This window comes from Hoplias malabaricus, chromosome 1, assembly GCF_029633855.1.
Source record: "Hoplias malabaricus isolate fHopMal1 chromosome 1, fHopMal1.hap1, whole genome shotgun sequence".
NCBI lineage: Eukaryota > Metazoa > Chordata > Actinopteri > Characiformes > Erythrinidae > Hoplias > Hoplias malabaricus.
The window spans coordinates 52,759,193-52,777,225 of NC_089800.1; the positions used below are offsets into that span (position 1 = coordinate 52,759,193).

The 18,033-nt window shown below is 40.8% G+C and overlaps 3 protein-coding genes across 7 annotated transcripts in view; 2 read left to right on the top strand and 1 right to left on the bottom strand.

Moving 5' to 3' along the window:
- Positions 1 to 4,889, bottom strand: part of LOC136693149 (coagulation factor IX) — a 12,733-nt gene extending 7,844 nt beyond the window's left edge. The window contains exons 1-2 of one of the 2 annotated variants that reach the window (XM_066666736.1): positions 4,768 to 4,889; positions 275 to 303 (exon numbers count right to left, since the gene is read on the bottom strand). The gene's annotated coding sequence lies outside the window, so the exon portion shown is untranslated. Of the gene's footprint in view, positions 1 to 274; positions 347 to 4,767 lie in introns of those variants that run through there. The other variant, XM_066666734.1, reaches the window with a different exon arrangement.
- On the top strand, positions 1,238 to 8,843 carry LOC136693231 (zinc finger protein 420-like). The gene is made up of 4 exons (XM_066666742.1): positions 1,238 to 1,338; positions 1,444 to 1,520; positions 2,466 to 3,548; positions 6,764 to 8,843. The coding sequence occupies exons 3-4, from the start codon at positions 2,553 to 2,555 to the stop codon at positions 7,460 to 7,462; spliced, it is 1,695 nt and encodes a 564-aa protein (XP_066522839.1). The 5' UTR covers positions 1,238 to 1,338; positions 1,444 to 1,520; positions 2,466 to 2,552; the 3' UTR covers positions 7,463 to 8,843.
- A 478-nt stretch (positions 8,844 to 9,321) lies between these two features.
- LOC136693185 (zinc finger protein 420-like) lies at positions 9,322 to 15,873 on the top strand. 4 transcript variants are annotated; one of them, XM_066666739.1, is made up of 3 exons: positions 9,331 to 9,443; positions 10,224 to 10,869; positions 13,045 to 15,873. In XM_066666739.1, exon 3 carries the CDS (start codon positions 13,212 to 13,214, stop codon positions 14,343 to 14,345), a length of 1,134 nt encoding a protein of 377 aa, XP_066522836.1. In that variant the 5' UTR covers positions 9,331 to 9,443; positions 10,224 to 10,869; positions 13,045 to 13,211; the 3' UTR covers positions 14,346 to 15,873. The 4 variants fall into 4 exon arrangements, with proteins under 4 accessions (XP_066522838.1, XP_066522836.1, XP_066522837.1 ...); XM_066666741.1 differs by lacking the exon at positions 10,224 to 10,869 and having other exon boundaries at positions 9,322 to 9,443; XM_066666740.1 differs by lacking the exons at positions 9,331 to 9,443; positions 10,224 to 10,869 and adding an exon at positions 11,613 to 11,883.
- The last annotated feature ends 2,160 nt before the right edge of the window (positions 15,874 to 18,033 follow it).

Sequence of the window (18,033 nt, forward strand, 5' to 3'; positions counted from 1 at the left end):
TAATATCACTTATATAAAATGTGATTGGCTGATTTTCTGTCACTGTTTGTTGTAAAGTTCAGCTCCTGAATCTTAACCAATGAGAGAGGAGCTTGACAAAATCTACCTAGAAACAACAAGGAAAATGGATCAATTTCATATTGCTACTTGACTCGAGATTACCTGTGAAATAGAAGGTTTACCACAATATGACAAGACAGATACCCACACACACACACAAAATATATTACAGATGTATCTCTTAATTTAAAGAGACACCTTTTTGTTTACTCACATTAAGTTCTGGCAGAGCACAGGTGATATCTGTTCAAAGACAAAACACAGGGAAAACCAGACTGTTCTCCCATCAGCTGTATCTTTTAAACTGGATATTTGTTCTGAGTTCAGTTGCTTTAGACTTTAGACCAACAGCATATTTACTTTTACTCTCACAAACAATCAGTAAAATTTTAACAGAGCGGGTGGGCAGCAGCTGGGGGTGGCTTCCAATTTCAAATCTCACTATGTAGCTATGTTCCACAGAAAATGAAAAAGACTCTCATAGCGGCCCGGATTAGAATTGGCTGGATTAAGTTTGCACCTGATTAGCTTAAGACTAGATAAAGGATTATGCTGAGATTTAGTTAGGACTGGATCACATTAGGTAAAGAATAGATTGTGTTGGGGCTTGATTAGTTTTAGACTGAATTTCGTTTGAACTGGATTAGATTCAGGCTGGATTAAGTTACAACTAGATCAGACATATTTCAGTATGACTTCAAAAGTATCACTTAAATGGAAAATGACGCCTAAGTATAAAATTACCTCTAAACTATATTTATGTTTAAAATAAAATAAAATAAAATTATTGTTTAGATCACATTATTAATCGTACTGGCAAAATAATGGCATAGTTGTAACTTGGGAGTATCTCAGATCCCTCTTTACTCCCTTCATAGAGCAACGCATAAAATATAAAATCAGTTATTTATAGATTACACATTTCAGACCATTTTCAGCTTTAAAGTTTAGAAGGAACGAGACCATAAAATGAAGCTTAAGATCGGAATTAAAAAACAGTAAAATACATTGGTTTACTTTAAAAGTATTCAGTTGCTGAATATCTTGACTCTTTATTGGACGTATTATTATTAACTATTTTAAAACCGGTTATTTAGCGTCTTACAGTGATCGTGCACTACGCAGGGGGTAGTGAACGATATGGAACTCAGTCCTTGTGACGTCGCAGCGGAAGAGAGTCCGTTTAGAACTTGAATGAGAGCGGCTGCGTTCCAAAGGGCTCCCTACTCCCTATGCAATGCCCTACATAGGACTTAACACAGACTTGTATAGTCCGAGGTACGTGATATTATAAAGACTATAGAGATTATGGTTAATTAAAATGGCATTATATTTAAGCTGCACTATCTAGATTTAAAATACGTTATTTCACGGTCTCTCTAGTGACAGTTCACTACGTAGGGAGAGATTTGGGATGCGGCCCATGAGAAGCTCCGGCGTTCTGTCTGATGTTATTGAAGGTAAACGCTTTTAAACCTGATGTAATCTCTCTGGTTGATTCTGTTTGTATCCAGACAAACATTTACCGAGGAACGTTATCTCGGTGGGTTTGATTTTAGTTGATGGTTTAATGTTTTTTGAATGAATTCGGTTAGATAAATACAAATCATATTTACACCATAATTTTATACATTCTCTTAATTCACTGTACCCAGAATGCCTTAGTCTTCCAGTGTACTCTTATTTTCCCCCTTCAGCTTAAATTTACTTCCATTCAATTGTCTAGTGATTTTCAGAACTCGCCTTGTCCCAAATCATAGGTGTACTTCACATCAGGATTTCTCAGGTTAGCCAGATAACTTAAGTCCAAGGTCAGGCTCATCCTATTGGAAAAGTGTTGAGGGACATTCCTATTGGACAGTCCTGAATATTGAGCTTAAATTCTCCCTTCAGTTAAAATGATCTGTTTGATTCAGACAGGGACACATCATAGATTTGCGCATACTTAGACACCTAGAAGTTATTAGAGGACTTTTATCTTGATAGGAGCTGTTAGGGATTTAAAGGATGACTAGAGGGTAGTTTAAAGCAACATTATGTGCCATTTGTACCTTAAACATACAGCTTCAAATTCATTGTGATGATTCTTCTGCTGCAACTCTGGGCTCAGCACGTACTGCAGAAACTGCACTATGTAACTTTTGGAGGAGGGCATGAACCTCCAAGGGAAGGGAGATAATATACCTATTGTTCCTTTACGTTAAGTGCTCTGAGAAATCTTGCTTTGTGAAATATCATCCTTGCAATGCACAGTTAACTGGATAAATCAAAATAAACCAAGCCCAGTTTCAGGAGGGTCCTTTATAAATGTCCCTCAGCTCTCTTCCTATTGACTTTGAGTTATAAGTTATCTGGGTGAAGTAGGACAATTAACAGATTGTCTTTCTCTCTGTCTCCAACCGAAGTTTCTGTACACATCTCAACCTTAACTTAATGAGCATCAGAAGATGGCAGTAAGAGGTCGCTGAGGCCAGGAGAGTGGGGATGAGGAAATGGAGTCCAGAAGGAGCCCCAGTCCACAGCAAATGTCCACTGGATGCATGGAGGACAATGTGGACGGGGAGACAGACCATGCGTGTTTGGACTGTGGTCAGAGTTTTCACCAACAGACGCATCTCCAAACTCACCAATGCATTCACAACGGAGAGAAACTCTATTTGTGCTCTGACTGTGGCAAGAGTTTCAGTCGACACAGTAATCTCCAGAGACACCGGCGAATTCATACTGGAGAGAAACCATATCTGTGTTTAGAGTGTGGGAAGAGCTTTAGCCGGCATGGGAATCTCCAACAACACCAGCGAATTCATACCGGAGAGAAACCGTTTTACTGCCCAGAGTGTGGCAAGAGTTTTAATCACCAGAGCAACCTCCAGCAACATCAGCTCATCCACATCGGCGAGAAAATCTACCACTGCTCAGACTGTGGGATGAGCTTCAATCATCAGAGTAACCTCCAAAAACATCTGCGAATTCATACCGGAGAAAAGCCCTTTTTCTGCTCAGACTGTGGGAAGTGTTTCAACCAGCAGAGCACTCTCCTGACGCACCAGCGAATTCACACTGGAGAGAAACCCTTTTTCTGTTCGGAGTGTGGGAAGAGATTTAACCATCAGAGTAATCTTCAAAGACACCAGGTAATTCACACCGGAGAGAAACCCTTTCAATGTTCAGACTGTGGCAAGAGCTTTAACCGACAGAGCAGTCTCCAGCTCCACCAGCGAATTCACACCGGGGAAAAACTGTACGACTGCTCTGAGTGCGGAAAGAGCTTCAATCAACTGAGTAACCTCCTCAGACATCAGCGAATTCATACCGGAGAGAAGCCGTATCACTGCTCCGAGTGTAGGGAGAGTTTTAATCAGCTGAGTAGCTTCCAAACACATCAGCGAACTCACACTGGAGAGAAACCCTATCAGTGTTCAGACTGTGGGAGGAGTTTTAATCAGCTGGGTAACCTCCAGAGACACCAGCGGATTCATACCGGAGAGAGACGTCTCTCTGCTTTGAATGTGGTAGAGCTTCATACGTGAGAGTCCAGTTCCAAATGGCCAAGGGCCATGTCCCAATTCTCAAAGCGGTACTTCTTAGCGCTATTTATGCAAAGTTTCATGATAAAAAATTATAATTATGACATGAAATTGGCTACAACATAATTAAATCATAAAGAAAATATACTAGAAAACGTGGCATTTTTACCATAAATACAGGGTCTTTAAAGCAGCACTAGGTAGTATTTTACCTTAAAGTTAGAGTTTCAAAATAATTTTGATGCTCCCTGAGCTGTAATCAGGACAATAGAGCCTCTGTCATTGCTACTCCAGGCTCAGCACTGCAGAAACAACACCATGTACCTTCAGGAGGAGGGTAGGAAAAACTAACTGGCAGCCCTGTGCTAAGTCCAGTAAGCCAAATTATTTTCAGTGGGATGTTTTCACACCTGCACTTTGTAGTCCGGTTAAATCAGACTCTGCTTCGTTTTCACCCTTGGTGCGGTTCGTTTGTGCAGGTGTGAACACAGTAATCACACAATGATGCGGATCAGAACACCGCACTGAGACCCTCAACAGGAAGTGGCACGGCCAGCTGTGATTTATATTATGGGGCGGTATATTGCACAGATAGTTGTCAGTGCTGTGCAATTGCTGCCGTTGCTCCATATTAAATTGCACAGAAACATGTACGACTCCTGCATTCCCATGATTTTAACTTCTGTTTGCCTCTTTGTCGACGTAACTATGCCCAGCCAATAGGGGGCAGTAGGCGTGTGTCTGATTATTACCTCTAATGTATTTATTAATATCCATTGTAAAGCCTTCTCAGAAGAGCAGAGACCTTTTCTGCAGTACACTCTCAAAAATCACACATCTCTTAAACAAACACGGTTCTTTATGGAACCAATAAATGGTTCTTCTATTGCATCGCTCAAAGAACATGTTGGAGGATCTTTATTTTTAATAGTGTTAAGTAACACCCTTCCTTTTATGAGAAATTTTGAATAAGCTGGAGTCCACAAACATATGTTCATGTATGTTATTTATTTTCTGATGAAACAATATGTGATTATCTTGTGGCAAACTCTCTGCTGTTGATGCACAGCGTACATGATTAAACTTTTTTTTAATGTTGTCTGTTGTTTACTTAATTTTGTAATTGATCCTGCCTCATGCTCAACTTTATCTAATACATATTATTTAGAATTACACTTACTGTAGTTTTAACCCTGTGTCCACTCACTGTCCACTCTGTGAGACACTCCTCCCTCGTTGGTCCACCTTGTAGATGTAAAGTCAGAGACAGTAGCTCATCTGTCGCTGCACAGTGTGTGTCGGTCGTCCTCTAGTCCTTCATCAGTGACACAGGACGCTGTCGGCTGGGTGTTTTTGGTCAGTGGGCTTTTTACAGTCCAGCAGTGACACTGAGGGGTTCAAAAACTCCAGCAGCACTGCTGTGTCTGATCCACTCGCACCAGCACAACACACACTAACACACCACCACCACGTCAGTGTCACAGGGGGAAGGTATGGAACATGTAACAAAATATGCAGAGAAACAGATGAATAGTGTGTAATTGTAGAACGTCAAAGTGCTCCTGTGTACATTGGACTTGTAAATAATGTAATTAAAATAATGCTAAAAAAGTGATGTTATTTCCGTAGCAATCCAAGAACATTAACTCTATATCATATATTTTATTTTTAAACAGTTTGAAATGTAACATTGCGTTCCCTTCTATTCTCTCCTACCACCAGAGTGAGGCGCTGTTCAACTCCACCGAGTCCAACGATAAAATCCAGTTCCGTGTTCCAATTCTCACCTTAAGCCCTACACTGCTCTATGAAGTGCGCACTTGGATTTCGTTATCGAAAAGCTACGGTGAGAAGAGTAATAACAGTAACGAGTGAAGTTATTAGAGGAATAATTTAGCTGAAAAACACCATACAATAACATCGTTAAATCAAGAAAGATTTTAGTTTACTTCATCAAGGGCCCTAGAGTTTTATGGGGATTCGAGACCGAGCCTCAGAGTGTCCGCGGTAGAATGAGATCCGCTCTCAGAGACAATGTGTTGTGAATTACAAACATAAAGGGGCTGTATATGTGTGTTTTTTCTGCTGAAGGTAAAAGCTTTCAAACCTTCTTTGACATATACCGTGTTTGTCTATTAAAGAAAAGCGTGGAGAAATGTTATTTGTTTGTAAAGAAGCAGCAGAATTTATTTATTGAGGAAAGGTAGCTTTTTTTTCTTTTTTGCTAATATTACGTCCAGCTGTTGTGGATACAGTGTGTATGATCCCTATAGAACAAAATGATATGAAATTACACACCTTGGAGCAGCTGCACATGAGCATAAGGTCACCATGCCCAATGTCATGGGTTAGAGGTGTGTACATTCGCAGCCCTGGGATGTGGAGCAGTGAACTGATCTCTGGAGTGGAAACTCACTAATGACTAATTCAATCTCATCCTCACAGCAATGTGTTGGTGGACAAAAGCTTGTCCAGCATTAACTGAAGGGTGTTAATAATGATTTTGTCCCTCTCTCTTGCAGTAACAGTCTCAACTCTTCTGGGAAGGCTTCTGTAATTTTACGAGCTGCCGTGCTGCAGCTGGGGATTTTACAGATGGAGAGTTGGTGCTGGACGTCTGCGTTGCGTGGCGTAGAGTGACGACTCTCTCTGGACAATCAACGCTCTGCAAGGTTTACACTCCACGGTTTAGTCCCTACTCGACTCGCTCTGAACCACGAGAGAACAGCCACTAAACAAGAACCCACTTCCAGAACCAGGACCTGATTCACCTGGTGGAGGAGGAGAAAAGCCAAGCACAGCTGAGTAGAGTAGGTATCATACAGTGGAAAAACACGAGATTAAATCAGATGTATGTTTAAAGTTTGTCTTATTTCTCTTTCTATTCCAGAACTGGTCTTCTGCTCCTAGGGTCCAGCTCCACAAACTTAGAGACAGAAACTGCCATCATGAGTTTCTCAGGCTCTGTGTCTGAAAAAACAGCTGAAATGAGGTTAGGGCCCACGGCGTCTGAAAGAATAAGCCCCAGACCTGAGGAATCGTCTGCAGATGTGTACTTTAGTGAATTGCAAGGGGATATGGACAATCAAGATAAAAGTCCCACACACTCAGACGACGAGGAGTCTTTTAATTATCCAAAACATCTTGAAATCCATCAGTTCATTTACACCGGAATCAAACTGTTTCACTGCTCAGAATGTGGCAAGACTTTTAACCGACAAAGCAGCTTCCAAGTGCACCAACGAATACATACCGGAGAAAAGCCGTATCTGTGCTTAGAGTGTGGGAAAAGTTTTAACAGGCAAAGCAGCCTCCAACAGCACCGGAGAACTCACACCGGAGAGAGACCGTACCAGTGTTCAGAGTGTGGGAAGAGTTTTAATCAGCTGAGCAACCTCCAAACGCATCACCGGATTCATACCGGAGAAAAGCCGTACCAGTGCTCTGAGTGCTGGAAGAGTTTCAACCAGCCGAGCACTCTCCAGCAGCACCAGCGAATTCACACCGGAGACAAACCCTACTACTGCTCTGAGTGTGGGAAGAGTTTTAACCGACAAAATAGTTTCCAGCTCCACCAGCGAATTCATACCGGAGAAAAGCCTTACCTCTGCTCAGAGTGTGGGAAGAGTTTTAACCAGCTGAGTAACCTCCAGACACACCAGAGAATTCACACCGGAGAGAAGCCCTATCACTGCTCAGAGTGTGGGAAGAGTTTTAACCGACAGAGTCATCTCCAAACGCACCAGAGGATTCACACTGGAGAAAAACCCTATCAGTGCTTCGAATGTGGGCGGGGCTTTAGACAGTTAAGCACATTAAATACGCACGAGTGCCACAAGAGAGACTTAAAATCCGAAGACGAGTTGGTGGAGTAAAAAGATGTTTGCACAGTCAATTTAAATGCAAGACTTGTAACTCACTCACACACTCACTCACATTTAACAGTGTGCTCCACAAGAGGGTGCTGTTCAGTGCATTATATCAGTGGCATCACGTGTCCTTGTTTTGTATCTGATGATAACATTTATGATGTGTCCTGCCAAATAGCCCTCGATAATCAATGTTTGTGACAGTGTTTTGCTGCAGATGTTTAATATTTAAAGGGGATGTTTACGATTGTGGGGGAACTCTGTTCTCTCTGGTTTGTTTACTTTTAGAAGTGCCACATCTTTTAAGGTGGAACGATATTTTTGAGGGAAAAAATGACTTGTGTTTATGTGGCTGAAGTTTAACGGATTTTTTTTTCGTTGTTTGAATTACCACAGAACTTTATTTGAAAATCGAGCTGTTTAGTTTTGTTGTACTTTTGATCTATTTACATTCATGCAGTTATAGGTGCATCTAAATAAATTAGAAGATCATCCAAAAGGTAATTTATTTCAGTAATTCAAATAAACAAATTAATCTCATATATTATATAGATTCATTACAAACAGACTGATCTATTCCAAGCATTTATTTCTTTTAACGTTTATGATTATGACTTATGGGCCTTGCGCCCAATATTTCCGTGAAGGCTCCGGACCCACCGCGACCCTGAACTGGATAAGGGTTACAGACAATGAAAACCCAGTGTGCCAGTAGTGCTCTCCTGAATTTCCATCTTAAATGATCTGAAACAGCAAAAACTATTTGTTACCCACCTATGGTGCAGGAATAGAGCAATATCCTCTTCTTGGTTTGTGCCTTTCTAAGTTCGGAGTCTCTGTGTTTTTTAAAAATCTCCAGTTGCCCTTTTACCGCCGTGATGAGAGAGAGAGAGAAAGCCTCGCAAACCGGACCAAGACACTTTGTTATTTCAGGCATTTACTGATACAGTCTCTTCATAAACACATTAGACCTGAGAGCAGCAAAGAGCGAGGAAACATCTTCTAAATTTTATAAAAAGTGTTTTTTGATTACATTTGTTAATGTCGTCTTTAATAGCAGCAAACCTTTTTATTATTTTTCAACAAACTGTCCACCAAAGATCTCCTGACCGCACCTGCTGTGTTTTCTATTAATGTTCGTTTTCACTAAAAGCTTGTAATTAAGGCTGTTGTCGTTAATGTAACACAGTTGTATATTTTTATGTATATTTTTTCGTTAATGTAACACAGTTGTATATTTTTATGTATATTTTTTCGTTAATGTAACACAGTTGTATATTTTTATGCTTTTATGGATGTTATTTAAATATTGTTTGTTAACTTCCTTAGTTTGAAAATTATAAAAATATCAGATGTTTGTTTTTCCTGTGAATATCTTGCAGTATTAGTAGCCTATTTAATAAATGATGATCTTTTATCTAATTAAAGTCTAATATTCTCTTTAATACACACACAACTAAACATATCCTTCTGTCCTGTTTATTTCTTTCAGCTCCAGTGATCATTCAGCTAAACTTTGTAGCTCTACAATTACAGACTGTAGTCCAGTTACTCTACATACTTCACTTTGATATTTTTAAAAATTTGATATTTGGTTTGTGTGTTGGTACATAGTGGTGTTACTGATATAGTTAATTGACCTGTTACTAATATTTAATTTCTGTAGTTAGACCCCGTTGTACATGCGATGTTCTCCAGCCACCACAGGCTGTCGCTGTTGATCGTCAACGAGCGTCAACAGTGGCTCTGTCTCAAATCAACCCCAGCTTCCTACGTAGTGTATACACTACAGAGAAATACGTTACTGTTTATAAGCGAGTGAGTCTTGAAGCATGTAAATAGCGTACAAATGCCTTTCTATTCAATATATATAATACAGTTTTTGGGTTCTGATGCTGTTATGCTGTGACCTACGTCGTGCACTATGTTAGGGGATTTTAGACACGCCCTTGTTTGACGAAAACAATCAGAAGCCAGGTTTTTGAAGGTAAATGCTCTTTAAATATCATTTTGTACTCCGTCGGTTTTAAAGTCACGGTTAGAGAGATGTTTAAAACCCGAAAAAATATATAACGTCGTGAAATCGGCCCCCGTCCAAACATTACTGAATAAATATGTATGGTAATGTGTTTATATCAGCTGAGATGCTGAATAACATAAATGTGGTCTTCTGGTTTCTCAACGCACTGTCAGTTCCACTCCACTGACCACACAGGAGCATTTTGTGGATGTACATTTACAGACTGTGGTTCATCTGTTGCTCTGCATACTTTGTTACCCCCCTTTCCCCCTGTTCTTCAGCGCTCAGGACCCCCACAGAGCAGGTGTGATGTGGTGGTGGATCATTCTCAGTGCTGCAGTGACACTGACGTGGTGGTGGTGTGTTAGTGTGTGTTGTGCTGGTGCAAGTGGATCAGACACAGCAGTGCTGCTGGAGTTTTTAAACCCTCACTGTGTCCTCTCACTATCCACTCCACTCCTACCTCATTGGTTCACCTTGTAGATGTAATATCAGAGACAGTATCTCCTTCATCATTGGACACAGGACGTTGTCCAGAGGATGCAGTTATTGAATGCCCCTTTAAATGAGATTGGGAATTACACCAGGGAAATGTTAAATAGAGAACTGATATTAACATTAAATTCTCCATTAATATCTAATAAATGTAAATGATAAACAAAATATCTTGTTTAATATAATGTTAATAGTGTCTCTTTCATTTTTTTATTTTGTTTTCTCTTGCTCCTATTGTTTATTTCATTACAGAAACTAAGTGTAAGTTTATGAAAACATCAAATGGTGTCAAACAACACAGAGGAGAGATGAGGAAAAAGCATCCAGAAGTGTCTGCAGTCCACGTCAATCATCCTCTGGTTTTGTTTCAAATGATTCATACAAATGATTCATGGAGAACAACAAAGTAGAGCAGAAAACCCACCAGTGTTCAGAATGTGGGTAGAGCTTTAGTAAAAAAAGGAATTTCCAGAAACACCAGTGAATTCATACTGGAGAAAAGCCTTATTGCTACTCAGAATGTGGCAAGAACTTTTCCTCCCAGAGTAGTCTCCAAAGACACCAGCAAATTCACACCGGAAAAAAACATTATCTGTGTTCAGAGTGTGGGAAGAGCTTTAAAGAACAAGCTGGCCTCCAAACACATCAGCAAATGCATACCGGAGAGAGGCCTTACCTGTGCTCTGACTGTGGCAAGAGCTTTGCCTACCTTGCCAGTCTCCAGAAACATTGGATTCACAGTGGCAAGAAGCCCTATCAGTGTTCAGATTGTGGGAAAAGCTTTAATCAGCAAAGTACTCTCTTAAAACACAGGCACATTCACACTGGAGAGAAACCCTTCTTCTGCTCGGACTGTGGCAAGAGCTTTAATCATCAAAGTAACCTCCACAGGCACCAGGTAATTCACACCGGAGATAAATGGCATGAGTGTTTAGACTGTGGAAAATGTTTTAATCTAACTAGTAATCTCCATAAACACCAGCGAACACATGCAAAAGAGCAACCAGTCTCTGCTTTGAACTTGGACCAAGTTTCAAACAAGTGAAGGAGTAAAGGGGCAATATGTCATTTGTACGTTCAAAAAGTGTAAGTGATGTATTTTTTATGTATTGTCCAAGTGTAAAGCAAATGGAAAGAAAAATTAAAAATGTTGAATGAACATGTTTATGCTTCACAGACCAGGTCTCCCAAATGGGCGCAGCTCATTTAAAATAAATTTAGTACTGAATCTCTGGTGCAACCAGGCCACGTAAATAAGAAGCAGTGGAGAAAATCACAGATCACTTTAAAGTTACTCTGGAAATTATGCCATCATCACACACTTTTGCTTTCCTTATATGCTAAAGATAATAAGTGCTGTAATAATGATAATGCAGTTATCAGTCATTGTGATTCTTTTAACTTGAAAAGTAAAATGTAATGAAAGGTTAAATATTCTAATATTGAAATATATATATATATATATATATATATATATATATATATATATATATATATATATATATATATATATATATATATGAGAGAGAGAGAGAGAGAGAACACAATGATGGAAACTTTTTTCCACCGCCGAGGAGCTTTTATTTTGACAGATATTTACAGTTGGCTCATTCCAAAAGCGGCTCAGGTTAAAGCCCTGTTGCTTTAAAAATGTGCTTGTTTTCATTTTACTGGTTTCTGAAATTACACTAAAAGCACGAAGCCAAAATATTAAAGATAAAAACTACAAGTGACAAAAAGACGTACATTAAAAGCAACAAACAAAACATACAAATGACAACCGGTGATTTCCTCCTACCACCAGAGAGGCGCTGTTCAACTCCACCGAGTCAACAGTAGAGCCCATGGGACGTGTCCCAATTCCAGCGCTGCAGTTCTTTTGAAGCATACTCTTGCTTGATGATATCGAAAGGTTTGCATCAAAGGCTGATTAACAATTATATTTGAAGCAGTTACGTCAACAACTGAGTAAAGTTACACAGTTCAGACGAGCGAATTTATATTGTTCTTAAGCTAAACCTGTGCACTTCACCGAGAATTGGAACCGGGCCCCAAATAATGTCTGCGGTAGACAGATTCGCTCTGTTGTGTGTTAAAAATAAACAGGAGCTGTGTGTGTTTTCTTTTGAAGGTAAAAGCTCTTAAACCTTCTTTACCCTCTCTGCTTGGCATTGTGTTATTGGACACTTAGGGGGAAATTGGAGAAATGTCTGTAAAATAGCAGCAAATTATTTATTAAGGAATGGTAGCTTTATTTGTTATTATTTATTCTTTCAGAACATGTCTTTGTCCTTCTCGTGTAAACAGATCTAACCTATGTCATTCCCATACTAACCTGTTTGCATTAAGCTGATATATAATTATTATGTTTAGATGTATATTGCATGTGATTGTATTTTACGAGGTTGTAGATTGTATGCATATGATTTGTGAATTTGATCCCCAGTGATGTCACACCTCTCTGTAGTCCAATGAGCGAACAGTGGCTTTCTCTCTGTCCCATCACTCACCAACAGCATCTGTTATCCAACATAAGCAGGGTAGTTAGTGTTCTCCTGCAAGTGTGTTAAGCATATCCAAATTTACTTGCTGGTCAGAATGGTCCAGAGCTCCGCTGGTGACATTCTTTCAAAATTATAAAGCATAATATTCCCACGACTTATTTAGATGTTTGCATGCCTTGCTTTATGTGTGGGAACAACATAATAAAGTGTGGATGCCTTAATAATGTGTGGGAATGAGATATCTTGGTTGTGGTTTAAAGCAACAATGGACATTATTTTTATATCTAAGTTATGGCTTTTAAATTATTGTGACGCTCTACTGAGCTGCAATGGTGAGAACACAGCCTCTGTCTGTGCTACTCTGGGTTCAGCACTGAAGAAATGGCACTATGTAAATTTTCTAAAAAACGCTAGGAAACCACCCTCTCCCTCACTCTTCATCCTCCTGGATTTTAGGACAGTGATGTAAATTGCATCGTATCTTGTGTTGCTTTAACTAATAAGATATTTATATGTAGGTTGCATTGTACAGTAAGAGCTAGGTGTTTTTATTATTGTATTCTCTACAGATTGTCGTCTTCTCCATATTCCGCAAAAATCATCCAAAGATGGCACTAAGACTGGACATGACTGCTGACATTCGGAGAGAGGAAATATGAGGAAATGACGTCCAGAAGATGCCCCAGTCCTCAGTAAGTGTCTTCTGGTATTCTCTTCATCCACACATATCTTAAAAATGGAAACCAAACTGGATAAAAAGAGACCTCACCAGGGTTCAGACCATGGGAAGCACGTCATTCAAAACTGTCATCTCCAAACCCACAAGAAAATTCCTACTGGAGAGAAACCGTTCCAGTGTTCAGACTGTAGGATGAGCTTTACCCACCTGAGTACACTCAAAACCCACAAGAGAATTCATACTGGAGAGAAACCGTATCAGTGTCCAGAATGTGGGATGCGTTTTACCCACCAAGGTACTCTCCAGGCCCATCAGAGAATTCATACTGGTGAGAAACCTTATTACTGTAAAGACTGTGGCAAGAGATTTAACCGACACAGCAGCCTCCGCCAACATCGCCGAATTCATTCCGGAGAGAAACCCTACCTGTGTTTGGAGTGTGGGAAGAGCTATAGCCGACAGCACAGTCTCCAGCAACATCAGCGAACTCATACCGGACAGAGACCCTATCAGTGTTCGGAGTGTGAGAAGAGCTTTAATCATCAGAGTAACCTCAGAAGACACAGGCGAATTCATACTGGGGAGAAACCGTATTTCTGCTCCGACTGTGGGAAGCGTTTCAATCAACCGGGAAGTCTCCAGACGCACCAGCGAATTCATACCGGAGAGAAACCCTATTTCTGCTCCGACTGTGGGAAGAGTTTTACTCAACAAAGCAACCTCCAGCTTCACCTCTGCGCTCCCACAGGAGAGAACCCTCACCTTTGCCTTGAGTGTGGGAGCAGCTTCAATCAACTACAAAGTCTCCAAACACACCAGAGAATTCACACCGGAGAGAAGGCCTTCCACTGCTCGGAGTGTGGCAAGGGCTTCGACTACCAGAGCCACCTCCAGCACCATCAGGTCATTCACAGCGGAGAGAAACCGTACCCCTGCGCGAACTGCGAGAGAACTTTCGGCCGAAAGAGTCACCTGAAAGAACACCAGAGGATTCACACTGGAGAAAAGCCCTATCAATGTTCAGATTGTGGGAAGAGTTTTATCCGAGGGAGTAACCTCAAAATACACCTCCGAATTCACACTGGAGAGAAGCCCTATCACTGCTTCGATTGTGGGCGGAGCTTCAGTCAAAAGAGAGGTTTAAAGAGACACGAGTGTGCTAAGACTGAGATTCAGAATCATGATGTATGACTTGTACCCAATGCCATTTCACTTCTGACTCCTACCATTTAGCCCTACCTCTCTGTTCATCCAGTTCCTTTAGGGATAGAGGGGTGGGGTGAAGTGTGAGGGCGACATGACCCTTCAAACTGAGATTGTTCAGAGTCACACTCCAAACGGAGGGTTATGACGCCATGTGAATCACTGGCGAGACGCTGCCCAGCGTCCAAAGAAACCCAAGGATGTCAGTATTTTCTCCTTTAAACTCTATGATCCCTAGTGAATTATCTCAGTTTAATGTCGTTTCCGTGAATTATGTCTGCTCTATTTTATTTGTGTTCTGATGACGTATGAGGGTCTTGAAGGGTCATCTCATTTGGTCAAAAATAAATATTTAATGTTTATCAATTTATTTTGACATAATCAGTTGAAATAAATGGTGTCTGCTGTAGTTAACACCTTTTCAAAAAGATGTACAGATATTGTAAACAATATTTATAAAAGTGATTTTACATTTTCTGTAACTTGCAACTCACATGCAATGAAGTAATTTGTTTTATAGCCGCTGTAACTTTAACAAGTTTGTACTCCATGGAGAGGGTCTCCAACATAAAGGTACCCATGTTTAAAACAGGGATGTCTACAGTGTGTTATGCATCCAGGCCACTAGGTGTCAGTATATCAACTGTTTTAATAACTAAAATTCAGTTTGATTAAAAGTATTCCACCCCCATCTGAGTATCTCCACCCATCGTTTGAGAACAACCTTTGCAAAGTTGCATCATATTATGGCCAGTCAATGTCAGATTTAACCACGTTTGATTTAAATTACCCAGATATCACTTTAACTTACAGCAGTTTACTTCACATTCATTCATTCATTTATTCATCCTTATTCTTCACCTGCTTTGTCCTGATCATGGTCTCAGTGGGTTCAGGGTCTACACGCATTTATTGGGTTCCAGGCAGATACAGACCCTGGACACAGCATGAGCCCCCCGCAGACAAAAGGAGAACGCACCACTTATTCATGTGTTTCATTTCACATTACAACTTTTATTTTCAATCATTATCAATTTAAGGAACAGGCACTGAAAGTGAGCACTGAGTAAAAATGAAGAAATCGAGAACGGAGAAGAAGAGAACCAAGTGAAAACGGCTAAAAACCAGAGCTTCTGCTCCTCGCTCCTCACTGCTGTGCGCTCGGGGTCGGGGTGAACAGCGAGCGGCTCATTATCATTTAAAGGAACAGGTGCTGAAAGCGGGCATTCTGAACAGGGTTGTTTACACAGGGGGAGAAGGTCACAGACGTTTCATTAAATGTCTATGACTGTGGGGAACTGTCGTTCCCTCTGGTTTGTTTATGTTTAGAAGCTCAACGGTGTGTTGGAGGAGACTGCTGTTTGTTTGTGACTGAAGGGTAAAGTGTTTGTAAATTTTTATTCACTGCTTGAATTCCCACAGAAACTCATTTGTAACTCGAGCTGTTTAGTTTTATAGGACTTTCTCTCTGTGTTTACATTTGTGCAGTTACCACTCTCCTGAATTTAGAGTTGATTCCGACGTAAATAATCTGAAACAGCAAAAATAAGTCCATATTACCAGGAATAAAGCAATACCCACATTTCTTTGAATGATTTTTGTAACATTTGTAGCTCTCACTTGATGCTGTTAACTTAATGAATCAATTAATTATATGGTTTATTAATTAGATAGGGCGGCACGGTGGCGCAGCAGGTAGTGTCGCAGTCACACAGCTCCAGGGGCCTGGAGGTTGTGGGTTCGATTCCAGCTCCGGGTGACTGTCTGTGAGGAGTTGGTGTGTTCTCCCCGTGTCCGCGTGGGTTTCCTCCGGGTGCTCCGGTTTCCTCCCACGGTCCAAAAACACACGTTGCAGGTGGATTGGCAACTCGAAAGTGTCCGTAGGTGTGAGTGTGTGAGTGAATGTGTGTGTGTCTGTGTTGCCCTGTGAAGGACTGGCGTCCCCTCCAGGGTGTATTCCCACCTTGCGCCCGATGATTCCAGGTAGGCTCTGGACCCCCCGCGACCCTAAATTGGATAAGCGGTTACAGATAATGGATGGATGGATGGATTAATTAGATAATGCATTTTTACCCAATTTTCTCCTCCAATGACACACAACCCTGAGAGGATGAGGAGCATGTGAGGATCCATCTCTTCTTTTACTTGAGCTCAGCACGACATGGAGGAAGCACTGTCCTCAGGATGTGTTAAAAAAAGCTGTGTTATCTGTGATCTTATCATTTTAATGTTTTACAGGGTTCTCTGAGTCTAGGATTATGTTTCTACAGAGTAAAACTGCAGTCACCACTAGGTGGCATCATAGAAGGTTATTCCAACTTTGTTAAAACAAACAGATGTATAGCTTTACAGTATTTGATACCCATTTTAGTAACAACAGAACTCCTCCCTAACCCCTGAAACAAGAGGAAGTCCCACTGAACCAGAAATCAAAGGTGGCACCCACCCACCTCTGCTCTGGGAGACCTGGAGCAAAACAACAAAGCAGTGTGGCTGAAGTCATATAACAATAAGCGTACAGTAAACAATAAGCGTACAGTAGTTTATAAGGCCTCAGTGTGGTAAGAACCGTGTTAATGAAGTAGTGTGAAGCAGGGGAACATTGACCATTCAATTTAGTGCTAAGTAGCAGTACCTGCGTATAATTGTACTATAATTTGTCAATGTGTGTTTTCTTGCTATAAATAGTAGGTGGAGTTTCGTAATCACCTCCCACCCCCAGTTTGACCAGGGATACCACACTCTTCATGTATGACTCTGGAACAGTGTAAAAGGCGAGTGATATTTTGAAATAAAATCCAAACCTGGAGATACCAGGTTATGTTTTGACTGATAATTTACTTGTGACTGAATCCAGGCCAAGTGTGGAGCTGTTTTACTGTCCACACGCTTGTGTTATTGAAGGAAGAGGGCTGGTGTTTACATATGAAACTCAGAGGGTGATGTCGTCATGTAAGGTGGACAGGTCCAGCTGGTTTTCAGGTTTCTGTTTAGCCCTCTCTCTCTGTCTCTCTCTCCTTCTCTCTCTCTCTCTCTCTCTCTCTCTCTCTCTCTCTCTCTCCCTCTCTCTCCCTCCCTCCCTCTCTCTCTCTCTCTCTCTCTCTCTCTCTCTCATTCTCTCTGTCTCTCTCACTCTGTCTTTCTCTCTCTCACTCTTCATTGAGATCAAGAGATTGAGATCACTGGCTGTGATCTGAGATCTGATATAACATTTCACAGAGAGCTCAGTTTTACAGTGTGTTAGAATGATTCCAACAGCTTTAAAAGTGTTACTACTGTCATTTCACACTGATATTTTTACTGTAATTACACCAGTCTCTACATACTGTATCTACATAAAATCCACTGACCAACTTGAGTGTATTTGTTAAACATAAACACTTTTATGATTTTTATGTTTGCAACACACTCCTAAAGAAAATGTGTCACATAAATAACACTGTGAAAGATTCAGGAGAGAACACCGCTATTGAGCCTTTGAGTCCTCAGACAGCTCTGCATGAGAAACTGCTACTGCTAGTCTGCTGTGATAACTGCAGCCACACAGGCTCGGGGATTCTTCTGAAAACTGTTTATAGATAGAGCCTCTGCTTGTCTAGCTCTTTTCAGGAAGAATGTTGGATGAGCCAGTGTCTGTGAACTTCTGGCCACACAGCAAAGGCTGCTGTGAGCTGAG